General features: G+C 43.1%; 1 protein-coding gene across 5 annotated transcripts in view; it reads right to left on the bottom strand.

Annotated features, from left to right (window-relative positions):
* The window catches only part of FNIP2 (folliculin interacting protein 2), a 45,892-nt gene extending 30,548 nt beyond the window's left edge, over positions 1-15,344 (bottom strand). For 2 of the 5 annotated variants that reach the window (XM_085222005.1, XM_085222007.1), the window contains exon 1: positions 15,029-15,344. In XM_085222005.1, the coding sequence (XP_085078131.1) occupies positions 15,029-15,123 (95 nt within the window). In that variant the 5' untranslated portion in view covers positions 15,124-15,344. Of the gene's footprint in view, positions 1-1,604; positions 2,118-15,028 lie in introns of those variants that run through there. The other 3 variants (XM_085222004.1, XM_085222006.1, XR_014882809.1) reach the window with 2 other exon arrangements.
* Positions 15,345-17,087: the final 1,743 nt, after the last annotated feature.

The raw sequence follows: 17,087 nt of genomic DNA, 5'->3' as shown, positions 1-17,087 counted from the left end.
AATTCAGAAAGATGAACAACTTTGTGTAGTTGTTCATCTTTCATGTTAAAGAAGGCTAACTGGACTGAACAGTTTTCTTAGTCAAGAGTAAATACAAAAGCTTACTGTAACCTTTCTCCCCTTTTCCTAACTATGTGACCATCCTCTGTCACTCGTGTTGGCTGTGGTAACTGCTGGACTCTGGCTAAAGTCTCCATAACAGCAAAAATTTATCCCAGATAAAAGCAAGCAGCTCAAAAACGTAGCTGAAAAAGGGGATAAGTAGAAGGCAATGCAACCTCCACCTCCTGGTGGCAGCATGAGTTACGCTAACTCACCTCATCCTTGGAGCTGGATATCTCCAGGAAAGGGTGCAAGTGCCCTGTGTACTTCAACTGAGTATTGAGGCTACTGAGAGCGTTAATTGGGTTCTCTTGTTCCCGGCGTCTGCTTTCTGTCTGCTTACCAAGGTGAGCTGACTCCCTAAGGGAAGTCGGTTCCAGAAGGTTTGGAACCACTGGAGCCAGCAAACGGGGAAAGAGGACACAAGCGTGTTGCCAGAAAGCAAAGGACACAGAGGCAATGTCACTACTCCCTTTAGCATCAGCAGTCTGTTTGAACCATTCAGCTTATCTAATCTCATCTTCACAGTGGATCTTTCCCACATCTAGAAGATGCTAGAATAAAGAAATAACATCAAGCTGTCTACGGTCATACAACAGGAAAACCAGCTTACCTATGCCTGCAACATTAATAAGGACAATTCCTGTTAAATTTAAGTCTACTTTATTTCTCCAATGATGGCACATACGTCACTGTCCTTTGGCTTTTTCACAATTTCTTCCATTACAGATCACAGACACTGAGGCTCAAGTCTCAATAAGGGGAAAGCAGAACTGTTTACTTCTGGAAGGGAGCCACAACAGCTTGCCCCATACTGTCTTAAATCAGTATTCTCAGTTAATAGAGATGTAGAGATCTCCAAACTCTTAAAAAAAAGAAAAAAGCAGATAAAGCTTTTAGCTCACTTTTAAAGCAATCAGAATGCATGCAATAACTGAAAAAAGTGACCTATTTATTTGTATTTGAAGATTACTTCAGCAGACCTTAGAAAGTGACTAATCACCACTTCAGCACAACACCTTCAGGTTAGAGAAAGAAGAAGCCCAAAAATCTACAGACCGATCTGCTGCTTTTTCTAAAAGCAATACTGAATGTACAAGAATTATTCTAACACTGTTTTAGAAGAAATTGGAAAAGGCTGCCCTCAACCACATTTCCACATATAGTCAAGTAGCATGCTGGCACACACCTGAAAGAAGACACAACATAAATGCTGTTGATGCTCGTTTACTCAGACATAGTGCTCAATCTAGACATCGTTTACAAGCAAAGCAGAGGGTTGCCTCCCCTGTTCCTCCCCCCACTTCAGAGCACTCTCTCCTGCCTGCAAACCAGTGCTATCTGACCCACTAATGCAGAAGGTGGCAAAAAAAAAAATAAAATTAAGAAGTGGAAAAGCAATTAGAAAAGGAAGGTAAGGTTATATAACCTTAAGTGAAAAGAGTCCATTATTCTTCAGAGAACATCAGATGTCTTACATCTCAACAAAATTCCATACATACCTGTTTTGCAGCAGCCTAGTCACTCTGCTCACACAGCTGACACTTCTGTCTCTCAGAGATTTTCTAATCCTTTCATCTAATTTGGTACAAGAGAAATCACTTCCAAGCGGTACATCACTGTTGTTTCTTGCTCTTTCTATTTGTTCCCCTGCATTTGTAGCCTTTGGTGTACCCCCACACATTTTCTTTTCAGCTTCTTGCAAGAGGATTTGTAGCAAGAGATACAGCCTCAAGCAGGTTTCTTTACTATAGATCAACCATTAACGATGATAATTCCTATCAGATTTCTTCCCTACACAGGAACACAATCCAACGATTTCTTGTTGGAGGAAGAGGAGGCAAATACACGCCATTCATGAAGAAATACAGCTGAAGCTACAGTACCAATGCAATCATTCCAGAGAGAAGAGCAGACACTACTTCCAAGTTTCAGAAGCCATTCTCTTGCTGTGTTAGTTTCCTACCAAGCCTGGCGCAAAGCTGCAGCAGATACAACAGCTAATATTGACTTAAACTGTGTTTGTTTCCTGGTATGTGATTAGGTAGCTGGCAATTATGTAGTCACAAGACCAAACCATATGGCCTCTTAAAAAAAAAAAAAAAAGCATAGTTGCTTTTGCAGTGACTCGCCCTTCGTTGCAAGGTTGTTCTAACACTGGCTACAACACCCTGTTAATGGCTCTCATGTGAGCAAGTGTCATCTGACAACTCCTAGCAACCTCATATAGCATAGGAGCAAATAAGAGTCTGTCATCATCGCCATATGGTTAAGGGGGGGGAAGGGGGTTGGAAACTACCACCAAGAAACACTAGCTGTTTTGCACTGTAATGGTTTTACTTTCAAGGACAATTGACATTTACACCTGAAGGAGAATTTCAAAGTACCCTTTTGAGAAGCTTTTAGAAAGAAGGGAAAACAAGTTTGTCATAGATATTGCCCGTTTATGAGAACTTACAGTCACAGGCCTATTAAAACAACTCAGTGGCAGTACTGGTAACAAATACCTAATAAAACACTTCTGGCAAAGATCACATAAAATTTTAAACAGACCAATGGAACTTCACACTTGGTTCAAGTTCATGGAGTTCTGCTGGAGAATTGAGTCTTCTTTCCCACCATTGCTCTTAAAGAAACTAAATAAAACAAACACATCCAGACAACTGCTAGTAACTCCTCTTACACAGCTTTTTTTCCAATCAGTACAGTTTTAGACACTTTATGAGATGACAGCCAAGGAGCTATTCCCCTTCTGAATTAAAAAAGGAAACTAACCTTGCTAATGGTCACCCAGAAATACAGCAGGAGAGTGAGACAAGATGTCAAAACCCAGTGATACACGCTAACTGCTGAATATCAGAGCATCCTCCTTAAAGGCTTTTTGTAAGCTCTGTAAACCACAACATCTAAACCCTGGAAAAAAAGACAAGTGATCAACTAGAGCATAGCAATATTGAACATCTTGCCCAGACACACAGGAGGAAACCTGAAGCAGGAAAAAAAAAAAAAAAAAGAAGAATACTGAGCGAAATATGACTGGAAATCTACGGAACATGTCAAGTCTAAGGAGCAGATACTACAGAAAATGGAAGAAGGCACCCTCAGAAGTTATCCTCTGAGAAGCAGAGTTAAATCATTCTTCTTTTTCTAGGCAGTGTGACAGCACATAACCTGTTCTGTTTGTAGGTCATTTCCTGCCCTTCATCTCAGCTCTTACAGAGTTGTATACATTATTCCAATCCATTCCCAGTAAGGAGATCCAAGGCGAGGGGCGGTAAGAGGAAATATATATGATGGAAATTATTTAAGAATTTTCTGTAAAAGTTACAGTTGTCCTCTAAAGTCTAAACACTGTTTTCAAATAATAAAATATGTGAAGTGTCCAACAAGGTTTTGTTTCCCAGATATCTTTACAAAACGTAGAAAAACAGAAAGTTCGCATCATACCTGCTGTTTCAGTGAGAATTTCATTTTATGAGTCATACTTACAGAACTGATACACAAAAAAACAATGCCCACAACCCAGACATTTGGGATGAGTGCCAGAATACATCTGTAAGTAAAGTGAAATCTATTTCGGATTGCTTAAAGATGAATTTCCCTCTTTAAGACTATTTAACAGACAACGTAGATGTGTTTTCCCTTCTCTCCCAAGATAGTATTTACTCCACGCTGCTCCTCTTCTTTTTACTGCCTCGGAAGAGCCGTGCCAATGCCACACTGCATTCGTTTTCCACAATCATTTAGAGTAGTCCTAATAAGGTAAAGCACTGTTTAACCTTAGCTGAACCGCCTTGTTCCAGCATGATACATACTTACTAGTTTCATACAAGTTAGGCTGGATATATTGCAGATTAGTCACGCAACAAGTGAAGGAACATGTCATTTGCAGCACTTCCCTCACCTCGAGTTTTCCTACTGAAAGACTTGTGGTACAGTTCTCAATATTAGATCACTGCCCACAGATGTTGCCTTTTTAGAAGATTAATTTCGTATGTTACTTCATGAAAAAGAAAACAACACTGGGTGTATTTGTTCACTGCAAACGCAGAACTAAACTGAACTATCTGCTTACTGTTAGAGAATACACTGAATTTTTGCAAGGTTGGAATCATTTTTCACCATCTTCGTCCAAAAGCAGTATCGTCACATATACATATAAGACACACACCTGATAGAAGCTAACAAACAGTTCCATGCCAAGTTAAAGTCACCATAAGCTGCCCACATCAGCTTTTCACAATCAATGAGAAGAGCCTACTAAACCAGCATTTCGCAACTCAGCCAACTTTCATAAGTTTGGATTCACTGTTCAGAGGCTTATCTGTAAGTCAAAAGTCTGGGAGCTAGGTTCCATGCAATGTCTCAATGATAATATTAAATTAAACAGGAAAAAAAAAACATACCAAGAACAACATGTTTGAAGTAGGACCATAACCAGCACAAGACAATGTTTTGAGTTGCTAGCCCCCAAAACAGAGTGCAAGAAGAGCACAAGGGTGTTATTAGGGGGTAACTGTAACTCCAATAGCTTTCTAGCAGCTAGGAGATCTGTTTGTCCAAATTAAGCCACAAAAGTGGTTTTACAGCATTAATCTTGATGACGGCAAAGAACCAAGGGCTCACTTATCCACAGAACATTCTTTGAGCTTTTTTCTGCTTTAGAAAGATAAGGAAACCTCCAGGAAGCAGCTCCCAGCTGTCTCTGGAGCCAAAGCAGCCGTGCCAAGCGGCAGCGGCCTGGCAGGAGCAAGCAGTGCAGGTTCCAGCCCTCCGCCAGGAGCAGGCCGCCCGCCTCCTGCTGCCTCAGAGCCAGGCCTGGCCTAACGCAGCACTCACATGTCCCTTGCTCCAGCAGCACCATGTGACTGGGCCGGCAGCCAGGAACAGAGCTACTAAATGCAGACACTGCCAAGGCATGTTGGGCAGCTGCCTCAGCCAGAACACGAGACCAGTACTAGTCTCTTACCCCACCAGAGTTACTGCCTATGCTTTCACCCTCCTTTTAACAGAGGGAAGGAGAACTGAATGTTGCAAAAAAAAATAAAAATAAAAATGCAGCAATGCAAGGCAAAATCTGGTATGCATAATGCTGAACCAGCTCATGTAGCATTTCAGCGCTATGTGAAAGTATGGGCTGATCTCAGACCTATCATCTGCACAGGCAAGCAGGCCCACACAGACACCACCACCACAGCTCCAGGCTGCATCCCTAGGCACTGGCTTGGTTGCCTGCTCCTTCTTCCTCTTCTGCAAAACTTTGATTTGTTTTCTTTTTCTTTTTTTTTTTCCAAGTCCGTATGCTGCTTTCCAACACACGCTCAAAGCAGTAGGTTTAGTACGTGAAAATAAAAGCTATTCAGAAGCAATATTGTTTATTAGAAATAAGTAAATGCATCCCCACGCCAACTGATACAGAAAGATATGAACAACATATCATTTGTTGACATTCAAAGATTCTACCAGCTTGCCAAAAAAAGAACTGCTCCCATGTTGTTATGTTGGTGCGCTATGTCACAGGCAGCTGCTGGTGGCATAGAAGTAGAGGCTGAACCTTCCCACTAATATTCCGCTCCATGCTATTGCTGTGCAACAACAGATGGCAGCAGAGGGGCCGTCTGACAAAATGGTGTCTGACATGGAAGTGTGTATGGAGCAAAACTGTGCCAGGGAACTCCTCCAGACAGAAGAAAAGGCGCCCAGTGACACTGCTGAACACGTACAGAGACCAAACAGTGGATGTGAGCACAATGAGGCCATGAGCAGCGCATTTCAGTAGTGGCAGCAGTGGCTCACCTCTGCTGGTACAGACTTCCATGAGAATGGCATGCAGGCCGTTGTTCATAACTGTCAAAAATGCACAGCTAGTGGTGGTGTCCACACTGAAAAATAGTGTTCCAGAGCTGAGAATCTGCTCTATCAAGTAGTGTTGTTGTGCTCTTTGTACCTGCTGCAGTTTCCATGGAAATACAAGCAAGGCATTACTTTCAGAGCCATCAACATATCTTTTTGGTAAGAACTCCAGCACTTGGAACTCAAAATAACTAAAAACACTTGCATGTCAAACTGAATAGAACACAGTTTAGTAACAAATTGTGTCATCAAGTTCACAAGTAAAAGGTCTTCCTTTTCATTTGGCTAGGTTTTTTTCCTTTACTTCTTAATATCCAGCACTGTGGTTTTACAACTCTACTTTTCTGTTTCATTAATACCTGCGACAAATAAACCTTAAGACAGCAAATGTGGCACACCAGCACTGCTGAGAGCTGAAGCAGCTCGAATTGATCAGCCAGCAAAACATTGCTGAGTTCTCCGTAAATAGTTACAGCCAGCTGCCGTAAGAGCAAGATGTTTCTTAACTCTTTTGGAAAATAAAAAGAGAATCAAGAGGTAACTGGAAAGTTAACCTGCAATAATGGGAATGAGAATGAATAAAGTACGTTGAATACTTATGGAAATGTGCTGATTTACCCTGCTGGCAGGAATATGGAAAAGAGCACAAGAAGCCAATACATGATCATCCAAAAGTTGCTCATGCTATATAGCATGAACAGCAAAGTCCATCGTCTCTCCATAGATGAATGCCAGGAAATCCTGACTTAGATTGAATGAAGTGATAACACAGATGGATATAACGTCAGCTCCGGCGTTTTTCATTAGTTATGGCCAAAAATACTGTGTTTTTGTCTTTGTTCTTGTTGTTATGACCATTTGTCTATTCCATCCAAAACACTTTCCTTAACCCTCAATTGCAGATGGTACTGAAAGTAGTTCTCCAGCACTGAATCCTGAAAGCCTTCTATCTATTTATTTTTACATTTCACTACAAAGGAAAGAAGCCACGTCTTAGAACGCTGTATGAGTTCAGAGTAGTTAAATCACTTATAATTTAGTACCTTCTCAATGAAATAAGAGAAACAAAACCAAACAAACCACAGTTTAGCCACAGCCTGGCATGGCAAATGCAGCCTTATTGCAAGACACTATCCAAGAGACTTATGTTTTGTTTACTATACCAATTGCATAGGATTTTGAATGTATAAATAGTCATTAAGTTATGAAATAACCTCTTGCTTAAAGTAGGCAACCACTCCAACTACTCGCATAGATTCCTGAACATTTCATCCAATATGATGGGATTACATTAAAAGTTTATGCAGTCAGGTTTATAAGTACAAGTTGCCCATGCCCAGAAACATGCTAAAAAAGAGTTTGTCAAACGTGAAATACATAGACCAAAAGCAAGAAACACACAGAAAAGAGCCACGTGCAACCTTGCTGTGCAATAGGAACATGTCTCACACATCTGGTAATAGAAACAACCTAAGACTTCTAAAACATCAAACTCATGTAGCAATTGTCTACTTACCTAAATCAGAAACCATTCTCCTCGTGAGCAAGTAAGAATTGCTCAAGGTCCGTCAGTGATCCTCAGTGAAATGTTGCATAACCAGGTACTTTATAATAGATATAACTTTCTCCTGAGATTAAACCTACAAGAGCAGGCTTATAAGGAACCTTCTTAACCACTACAGATTCAGGACAACTTCATTAAAAACAAACAAACAAACAAAAAAACCACAACACAGAATTCTCACTTTCTTTCCTAGTCAAAACAGGGCCAGAAATCAGACAGAGATCAGGCAGATGCAGTGTAAATTGTGTAGAAAGATTTGCACAAGTGATTGACAAAAAAAAACAACAAAACAAAACACATCACTCATATCCATTATGAGATCCAATATTCTCTTCCCACTCTTTCCATTCCACTCCCACTCTAGCCCTGGACTCATTGTCCAGTCCAGCTACATGTAGCCCTTTTATGAAGTTATCACATGCCACCATAAAATGACAAAAAAGCTTAGATTTAGATACTCATTCTTGCATCTCCATTCAGAACTACTCCCAAACATATTTGTATCTGTAAAACTTCTCATTAGAACCATTCAAGTCATCAGATGTCATTCACTCACTCTCCTCAAACTTGGAATTGCATGAGAAACTGTTCAGTGCTCAGTAAGTACAGACAGATGTTATGAATGGTATCCTGACAAAGGGAGTTAATTTTTCCAACTCTTTAGCTTGATGCTATTTAGCAACTCATTTAATGGGTGGTAAGGCAGAAGCTGGCACTCCCGAATCTGTTTGAGCTGACTACCACATGAGAGCAACCCTCCTCCAGTCTGAAAGCCAACATCCAGTAAGGGTTCAGATGCACGTTACCACGGCTACCAGCCAAGTGAACCAAAGTGGTTACCAATTCCCAGGTCTTTATTACAGTCATCTCAATGCAGCTGAGAACCAGAACATACGAGCCCTCGATAGCTATTTCTGCCTGAAGTCTGATAGTTGAACACAAAGTGCTGCAGGAGATGGTTGTGTCACTGACCTTTACACAGACAGGGCTGTCAACGCTGCTGTAGAAGTGACAAGTATCCAGTGAATAACTCTCGCATGGGAGAAAGTGACATCATCCTACAACCACTGCAGCCTGTTTTCCAAGAACAGACCCTTAACACACACAGACTCAACTTTTCTGCTGCTGCACAGCTGGACAAAACTGCACCTAACTCCCTTCTTCTTTGTGCCTCCTTTACGGAAGGTGAACAGATCACTGCCCACATCGTTGAAAAAGCTGTGACTTGTAAGAAATAAAAGCCCATCAGCTTTCCAGTGGAGCAAAGCATTAAAAATGAAGATTATAGATGGTCATTTTGTGGGAAAGGCAAGGGAAGATGACAGATACAAGCACTCCATTCAATAACAGTTGAATGAGTTAATATGGCCACACACAGAAACAAAGAAAACAGACTGTGTGACCATAGGCTCATTCACAAGTTGCAGATTTTGAAAAGTTTCCATAATTGTCTTTTCTCAGAATTTAATATAATGTTGTAATGTGAATGCAGCAAGCACTGCCTGACCTGGAAGCGATCCACTTTTAATGAAAGAACCTACTTAGAACTACGTATTCAACAGTTTCTAAGTCACTCTCTTGAGGGTTTCCTTCAAAAACCATTAACTAGTGTACTCTGCTCAAATCTCTTGTGCTCCTGAAGTTTTGCATTCACATACCCAGGCCCTCAAATCAAGCAACTTCGGTTGTCAGACAACATTCAGATTCAGAACTCAGTGCAAACGCTTTGCACAGAAATCCAATGCACCAAATTTGTTCAAGCCACTGTTTTCTTTCATAAATCAGTATGCTTAATACTAGTAGAAGCTAGGAGATACTGTGTAAGAAGCTTTTGACTTCGTTCTAAAATATATTGTAATAAAGCATTCAGAATTCCAATTGTGAAGTGCTAATATCCAACTCAGCCCTTAGCACCTCTATTAGACAATTAAATATTGACCATTTGTTTACATAATACACCTAATTTCATTAGCACATCTGAGGCTTCCCTGAGCACCTGGGAGGAGAAAAATTGAGCCGCATGACATTTAGATAAGAACTGCAGAGGAAGCTCCATACGGATTCGATAATTGCATGACATATACGTAGCACAAGTTTCATTTCAGCACAATTCATGGAAAGAAAACCATGAGTCAGTTTTAACAACAGTAAATGTTTTTTAAAACTCTCATGCCTATTAATCACTGCAATTCTAACCACCTCCCCACCATCCAGGATGCGTGTTGACCAGCAAAACAGAAATATTTTGGCTGCAGTCAAGTGAAAGCACCACTACTTGCCCTAATCAGGTCTGGAAAGACAGATCTAGAACCAAACTCCCTAAGCCAGCCTCCTCGGTGACTCAGAATGCATCACCTTGCAGCCTGTGATGAAGCTTGTCTTGTGACCTCAGTCTTGTATATAAAGCATGACACTGCTACAAATGTTTGCACAGCTGATGCATGCAAATAGGGCAAACGGAGCACTGGAAGAAAGGCGGTGAGAACTGTCAGCATGAGGAGAAAGCCAAATGGAGAAGAACTGAGCCTGAAGGTTAAGAAAACTTGGCGGTAGAAGACACACAGAAGTGGTTCACAACAGGCAAACATGGGGAATTGCCATGTCCAGGCTGCTTAATCACACTGGTGGTAGTCAGATACTTCATCGGACGAAGTGCTTGTAAAGGGACACACCAGCCACATTTGGTGCCCCCACACACAAAATGCCCGATTCAAAGTCCTCCTTTTCTCACATACTGCTGCAACTGTAGTCATGAGAAGCCTCACATGGCAAAGAGTGATAATTAGGATAACATAAGAACGTTCTTCTTACGGCACTTTGTCCAAGTGGCATTCAGGACGATGCTGCTCTCCTAATCAAGGGTGCACTTAGTAGAACCAACAGTTGGCAAATACAGAACAGAGCATGCTGCTCTGAAGCTGAGTCTTCTGTTCAGGAGACATCCCTGAATGCTGCTCAAGAGCAAAGCAGATTACAGAAGAGAGCAAACGATTGTCAGCATCACAGGGAATACCTAGGAATGAGTACGCAGCTGCTACTAACCCAAGGAATTCACTCGGAAAAAAGAAAAAAGAAAGGTCTGAGCAGCTTCAATGAAAACAAGAGACACATTGCTTTTGTGGAAACAGCTACTCCATTTTCTGGCCCACCCGACCCCAGCTGTTTTGTCACACCTGATCTCACTGGCCTTTCAGTGGGCTGTCACTGAATCACAACAAGAAGTCACTACTACAAATGAGAACATCTACATCCAGCAGTGTCAAAATAGGACAACATAACTTAATGACTACAACGTTCCTGTCAAATCTCTGCTACCTTCCATCCTCCTCAACTTTTAATAAAGCTTTCTAGTTATTTCAACAGAGCTTACTGAAGAGTCTACTAAAGCACACCTACACCACTTCTTTTGGTTTCTCCATGAGTGAATGTCCAATTTTCTACTCAGCACAGTGTGTGGCAGAGCACTCACCTATGAGCCTTTGGCATAAGAACAGCAGAAGTACTCTAAGAATCAGGCCTCAAGCACCTGGTATCCAACTGCACATCAATTTAAGAGTCAAGCATGTAGGAAACACGTTATTAGCTTGTTATGCCACACAGTTAAGTTACCTGTAAATCAGAAACAAGATAACCCACTGCTAAAACCAATTTGTTCAGTCAAGCAAGAACATGCCTTTTTATGGGAGTAAATAAAATGATCAAGGTGATCTCTCTCAATGTCAACTGTGGTGTATAAAGAGAACAACAACAAAAAACCAACAGAAATGCCATATAGAGGGTTTCTTCTTGCAACCTTAAGAAAGAAGAAGAGCTAGCCTCAGAGCAAAGCCAGAGGAAACCAAGAGGTTGTTCAGTGGTGGAAGCCTCTGGTGGAAGGGAAAGCCAAACAGCTTTAAAAGGGAGAACAGCCTTGGTTCCTGCAAAGCTCAAAAGCCAGAGGACTTGGGTCTTCTTTATCTTCCTCCAAAACAGCCCCAGGCTGGAAGTGTGGTTTCCATGTCAGAAGACCATCCTTTCAATCACTTCCTCGCTAAGCTGTTTCTTGGGTGAGACTGCTTGCAATAATCTCCTTCCAAGGAGCACACTCCTTAGCTCTCATTACTGAGGAGAGGCCAGGCCAGAACACAGGCAATAATTCTGCACCTTAAGGCTCACCTTCAGCCATCAGCAAAGAGATAAAAGGCCAAGACTTCCTTTAAGCCTTCCCACACCCATGCTCAGCTCTGGCCCTGGGCTGCATCTCCCTTCCAATAGGATAGGGATTTTTTTTCCCCCCAAAATGACTTTTTTTTTTTTTTTAAAAGGGCTCACAATCAGATTTTTAGTGATACTTCCACGCATAGAGACATACGTGTGTGCTCAGCATCTCTACTGCTGCATGGGACACTTACAAAGCTGCAAGAAGCGTAAGAGAAACCTAATTAGGCTAGAGGAATTTACCGAGGAGTGTTTCATTGTAACAGAGAAAGATACAACAAACTGACACGGCAAGCATATGCAAAGCTCACCACTGCTTTCTTTCCTTTTTCAGAGGGTGGAACACTGCTAGGCTGGTAATAAGTACTGTGAAATAACGCCTAGTGAGTAGGATCTCGCTGAGCATTTCAGCGCTATGACCAAAGGAATTATTAATATCAACTGCCAGACAAATGATCTCATATACCAACACCAACAAACTGTTACCAGATAGATATCCTGCAGCTACAACATGACATCCGTTCCGTTACAGGCACCAGAAGGAGCAGCTGATATTTAAAGCTAAAGAAGTAAGAGCCTGTTTGCAAGTTTTGAACCCAGCTGAAATAACACATTTTTTATAGAATCCATGTAAAATAAAATTATTGCCTGTTTCGCAACGTTTCTTCACGAAACATACAAAATAAATCTTATCAGTGGTTGCAGCACAAAAATTACATGTTTTCCAGTGAGAGAGCAATCTCTCAAGAACTCCAGTATATGTCCTTTCATTTTTATATCCCTGATACAGGTGCTTCATAATCAAAAACAGCAACAAACCACACAAAATATGAAACTATTGTGAAATCTTAGCCCTCTGTTTAACAGATAACTTCTATCTTTTGCGTTTGAAAGTACAGCAAAACACTGCTGTGCGATCTCATCCCGGAGCCAAGCGAGAACTACTAACTGCTGTAAGCAGAAGTACAAGCTATCTACAATAGCTGATTTTTTGAAAGCCACCCAAAACCAACGCCAACATGTTTAGCCCTTGAGACATTCTAGTCTCGACATAAACTTTGTGGTAATTAAATTAGAAATTCTAGGGGAGGAGGATGCTTTGTTCCTGCCGTAATAGCCATGCTGCACACGAACCTGGTAGCACTCCAAAATCTGTACAAACTACTCTAAATCTATCTTGGAAGGGAAGTGACATTTGATAAGCAAATAAGAAATACGTATATACACACACATGCAGATATTTTTACTTAAGGGAAGCAAAAAAAAAAAACAAAACACCGGTAGTAATAAAAAACAGAAGCTGAAAATCTGCGTTCAAAACTGCTTAGAACAAATACAATATCATGTCACGAATACTCATCTGCTCCCCAGCTGTTTTTATCTTTTCTGAAGAGAAATCAGATATTCTACAGTTCTACACACTGCCCTTTCTCCACCTTGTAGTGCCATTATTCTGAAGGGTGGTGCAGGCCAGTAGTAAGTCCTAACAGCACCTCATTAAAGCCTACACCTCGTGTTTACCTCCTTCTCACCCAGCAGGTAAGGGCTGTGTTTCCATTAGCATGCAGTGCAGCCCAGCAGGACTAGATCCACGCAGAGCAATAAAATAATTGGTGCTAAGGACCTGACACCCACACTGTGCATGTTGTGAGGTTTTCTGTTTCAGCAGCAGCCTGCTCCAAGGACTGAACATTCAGTGGTTGGGGCACTTTCTAATTTCATTCAGTCCAACAGGAATCCAGTTTGCACAACGAAGCCACTTAGCTACGGGAGCCAAAGTTCTGTAAGAGGAGACAATTGAGAGGATTTCTTTAAAAGAGTGCTCCTGGTCCAAATTAAAATGTTAATTCTCCTGCAGCCAAGAATCATTTCATGTGGCTCAACATTCAGCTACAGGGACCACAGCTCTCTTTGCTGACTGTGCCAGCTCATCTTGGTAAGCAGCATCCATGACAGCCTGCTTTTCTCTCCAGAACCAAAGAGAGGAAGCAGCTCTGATGCTCAGTCAAGTTGTAGCTCCAGTGAAAGGAAAACAGCACAAGCATTCACAGGCAGGCCTCAAGTCTGGTCCAATGCCCTCTTCAACAAAGCTTCTCCTGCTTATCCGGAAAACACTATAAAATGCAAGGCTTGCTAGTGATGTACTGAGAGGGAAAAAAAAAGTTGTCATATTAGGTAAACTTGGGGATTTGTTATCCACAGGAATCATTTTTAGCAAGTCTGTTACTGCTTTGGGTGAGGGGCACACATGAAGACACTCAGGCTTTCAGGAGTTCTGTAACAATCCAAGGGCCAAGGATAATCACTGGTCTCAGAGCTCCATGTTACAGCAAAACTCACACCAAATGCGGAATGATCTCATTAATTAATAAAATTTACTAAAATCCTTAAAAATATAGGCTTGCCATTAGACCAGAAAGCGATCCTGCCACTCTCCCTCTAACAGTGACCAGCACAATATGCTTAATACAGAAGTTACCAAAGGATTAAGATTTCACTTCTACTTCCAATCACGCATGGCTGTTCAGTCAGAAATTATTGTTCAACAGAAAGCCTAATGAAAATGTTGCTTTTAAGATCCACTGACTATACTCCTGCAGGTCACAAATGACCACTGGAAAATAATAATAATAATAATAATTAAAAAAAAGAAATTATTGCAGCACATTTGGAAGTCATGAGGAAGAATTTTAATGCAATATTAACATTAAAAAAAAAAAAAAAAAGCAAAAAACGTCCCCCCAAAATCTTTAAGATGCCAAAACCTAATCAGGAATCAGACAGTAAAAGATTTCCTGGGATGGGGAATAAAGAGTGATGAGTGCCTACAATAAAATTTTAATTATTACTATTTTTCTTTTAAGCGCCATACCATCTAAACACTATGAAACCGGTGTGGAATATCTTACCCGGCGAGCAGGAAAAAGAAATACATAGGCCCTAAGCTCATAAGATACCGCAAACAGAAGAAACACAGCTTTTAACAGGGGATACACTACGCAGGGAAACGTGGACATCCTCGATGCACCCAAGGGAAGGAACGGAGCGTCAGGCTCTGATACAAAGCGCTCGGTGAGGCTGGAGCAAAACAGCAGGGCAGGCACGGAAAACGTGCCTTCTTTCCAACGGAGAGACTCGACTGTACCTTACGTGCTGCACAGAGTGAGCAGCAGGGCGTTCCGGCTGCCCCAGATAACCCATCCCCGCTCCGTAACAAGAACGCAGCCAAAGCGATCACGCTGCGACCCAGCCGCCCTAACGCCGCTCAAACCACGCGGAGCCCCGCGCCGCTCCTCGCGCTCCGCCGCTCACCTGAAAGCGGGTCCCTCCCCTGGAGCCCGGCCGCTGGGGGCCGCCGCGCCGCCGCCCCTTTTGTTGAAGAGCTTCTGCAGCAGAGTGGGGGCCATGCTGCCGCCCCGCCCCGCCTGCGGCCCCTCGCCGTGCGGCTCAGTTCGCGGAGGGCGGCCGCGGCTTCATTCCCGCCGAGCCGCCCAGCATCGCGAGGAGGAGGCGAGGGGCGCCGGCGGCCGCCCGTCACCTAACAGCGCCCGCTGCCCACCGGCGGGGACGCGGACGCGGAGGCGCCGCGCCCCACGGACGGCTCTGATTGGCTGGGCGCCGCGCCAGACCCCGCCCCCAGCGCTGGGAGCCAGCCTTAAAGGGACACGAGCATCTCTGCGCGTGCGGGCACGTGAATGCATTCATACCTTCGCTTATAACCCGAATGCTATTCTGATGGTCCTCTATTTGCGTTTGCTTGACGTGGCTGGTTTCATAGAATTGCAGAACATCCCAAGCTGGAGGGGCTCCTAAGGGTCATCGAGTCAAACCCTTGGCTCCACCCTGGACACCCAGTATTCCAGCCCTAGGTTTGAGAGAGGTATTCAAATGCTGCTTGAACTCCAGCAGTTCAGAGCCACGCCTGTTGCCCTGGGCAGCCCGTTCCATGCCCACCTCCCTCTGCTGAAGAACCTTTCCCTAACCCCCAGCTGCCCCTCCCCTGACGTCATGCTGCGTCCTTCAGGCCGTGAGAGCAAAGCTCAGAGCTGCAGCTGCCACCAGGCCTCCCCTCAACCCTCTTTGCTCTGGGCTGAACAAACCGAGGGACCTCAGATGCCTCTCATACAGCTTGGCCTCCAGAGACTTCACCACCTCTGCAGCCCTCCTTTGGATGTTCTCTGATAGCTTTATGTGTGGTCTTGTCCACCAGCAGGACCCTATGTCCACCCAGCCACTAAGAGAACGTAAATCTGAATGCTCGCCTTTAACCAGCTGAGCAATAGCAAATAAAGCAGAATCCCACTCTTCTTCAGTAACATAAGAGACAGGACGTGGAGAATGGCAAGACAGACGCAGGACCATCACAAAACCTGACGTCAACTCAACATCCAGCAGTGCCAAAAGACACAGACAACCTGCACCTTGGAGCCAAATTTCCAGTTAGGAGTAGCTGATGTATCTTTAAAATAAAAGCCAGGAGATGACAGCCCGCTGGCCTGATCAGGTCCTCCCTCTGAAACATGGTCCAACCCATCAAAAAAGGACAGAAACACGAGGGCACAGCGCCCTGCGAGGGAGTGAGCAGCAGGGTGCAGCTATATAAAATGACAGCCATCGTGGCTGGTGGAATAGACAATGTCAGCGAGGAGCCGGGCAGCCAGATCCAGAAATAAACACCGTAATTCTCACAGAACAGTCCTGAGAGACTTCAAGTTGCAAATGCTGTGACTGCCACCACATCAAGCAGGGCTGCGTCAAAGTGGTGGTGGCCAGTGAGGGAAGAACCGCAGACTGAACCAGTTGGCTTGGAGAGCCCGAAGCCCACACCATGAACACTTCACTGGGTTTTATTTTGGACTGGCTGTAGGCTGGTCCTGTGGGTAGAATGATTGGCGGTGGCTGGAGGGCGTTGAGTGTGTTTCTGCAAAAAAAAAAGCCTGGTTTAGTTTTATCTGAAAATGATTTTCATAGTCCGTATGCACTATTCCATCCCAATTCGAGTTTGGCTGCAAAGAAGACCCGACAAAGAAAATGCAGTGACTTTTTACTATCCCAGGAGTGCAAAATATGAGCAGATATAAAGAAAAATGCCACACCATCTCCCAGGCAAAGACCGTTTACAGCAAGGTAGTATCTCTGCAGCCCTCACTCTCCTTAGAATACATGAAATAAAAATGTGGCATAGGAGAATCAAAACCTCATTTACAACATCTCCTAAGGGGCAGGGAGAGCACGTTGTGATTGATGAAACTTGGAACACACGAGGAGATCGATTCTTAAAAATTGTAGAAAAATATGACTCTGCCTTAGAAAGCTGTCAATACATTCAAAAGATCCATCAAATCCAGGAATATCTAGATGTTCGGGTGTT

The sequence above is a fragment of the Meleagris gallopavo genome, chromosome 4 (genome assembly GCF_905368555.1).
Source record: "Meleagris gallopavo chromosome 4, MGAL_WU_HG_1.1, whole genome shotgun sequence".
In the NCBI taxonomy this organism is placed as follows: domain Eukaryota; kingdom Metazoa; phylum Chordata; class Aves; order Galliformes; family Phasianidae; genus Meleagris; species Meleagris gallopavo.
This window is presented reverse-complemented; position numbering and strand designations above follow the sequence as displayed.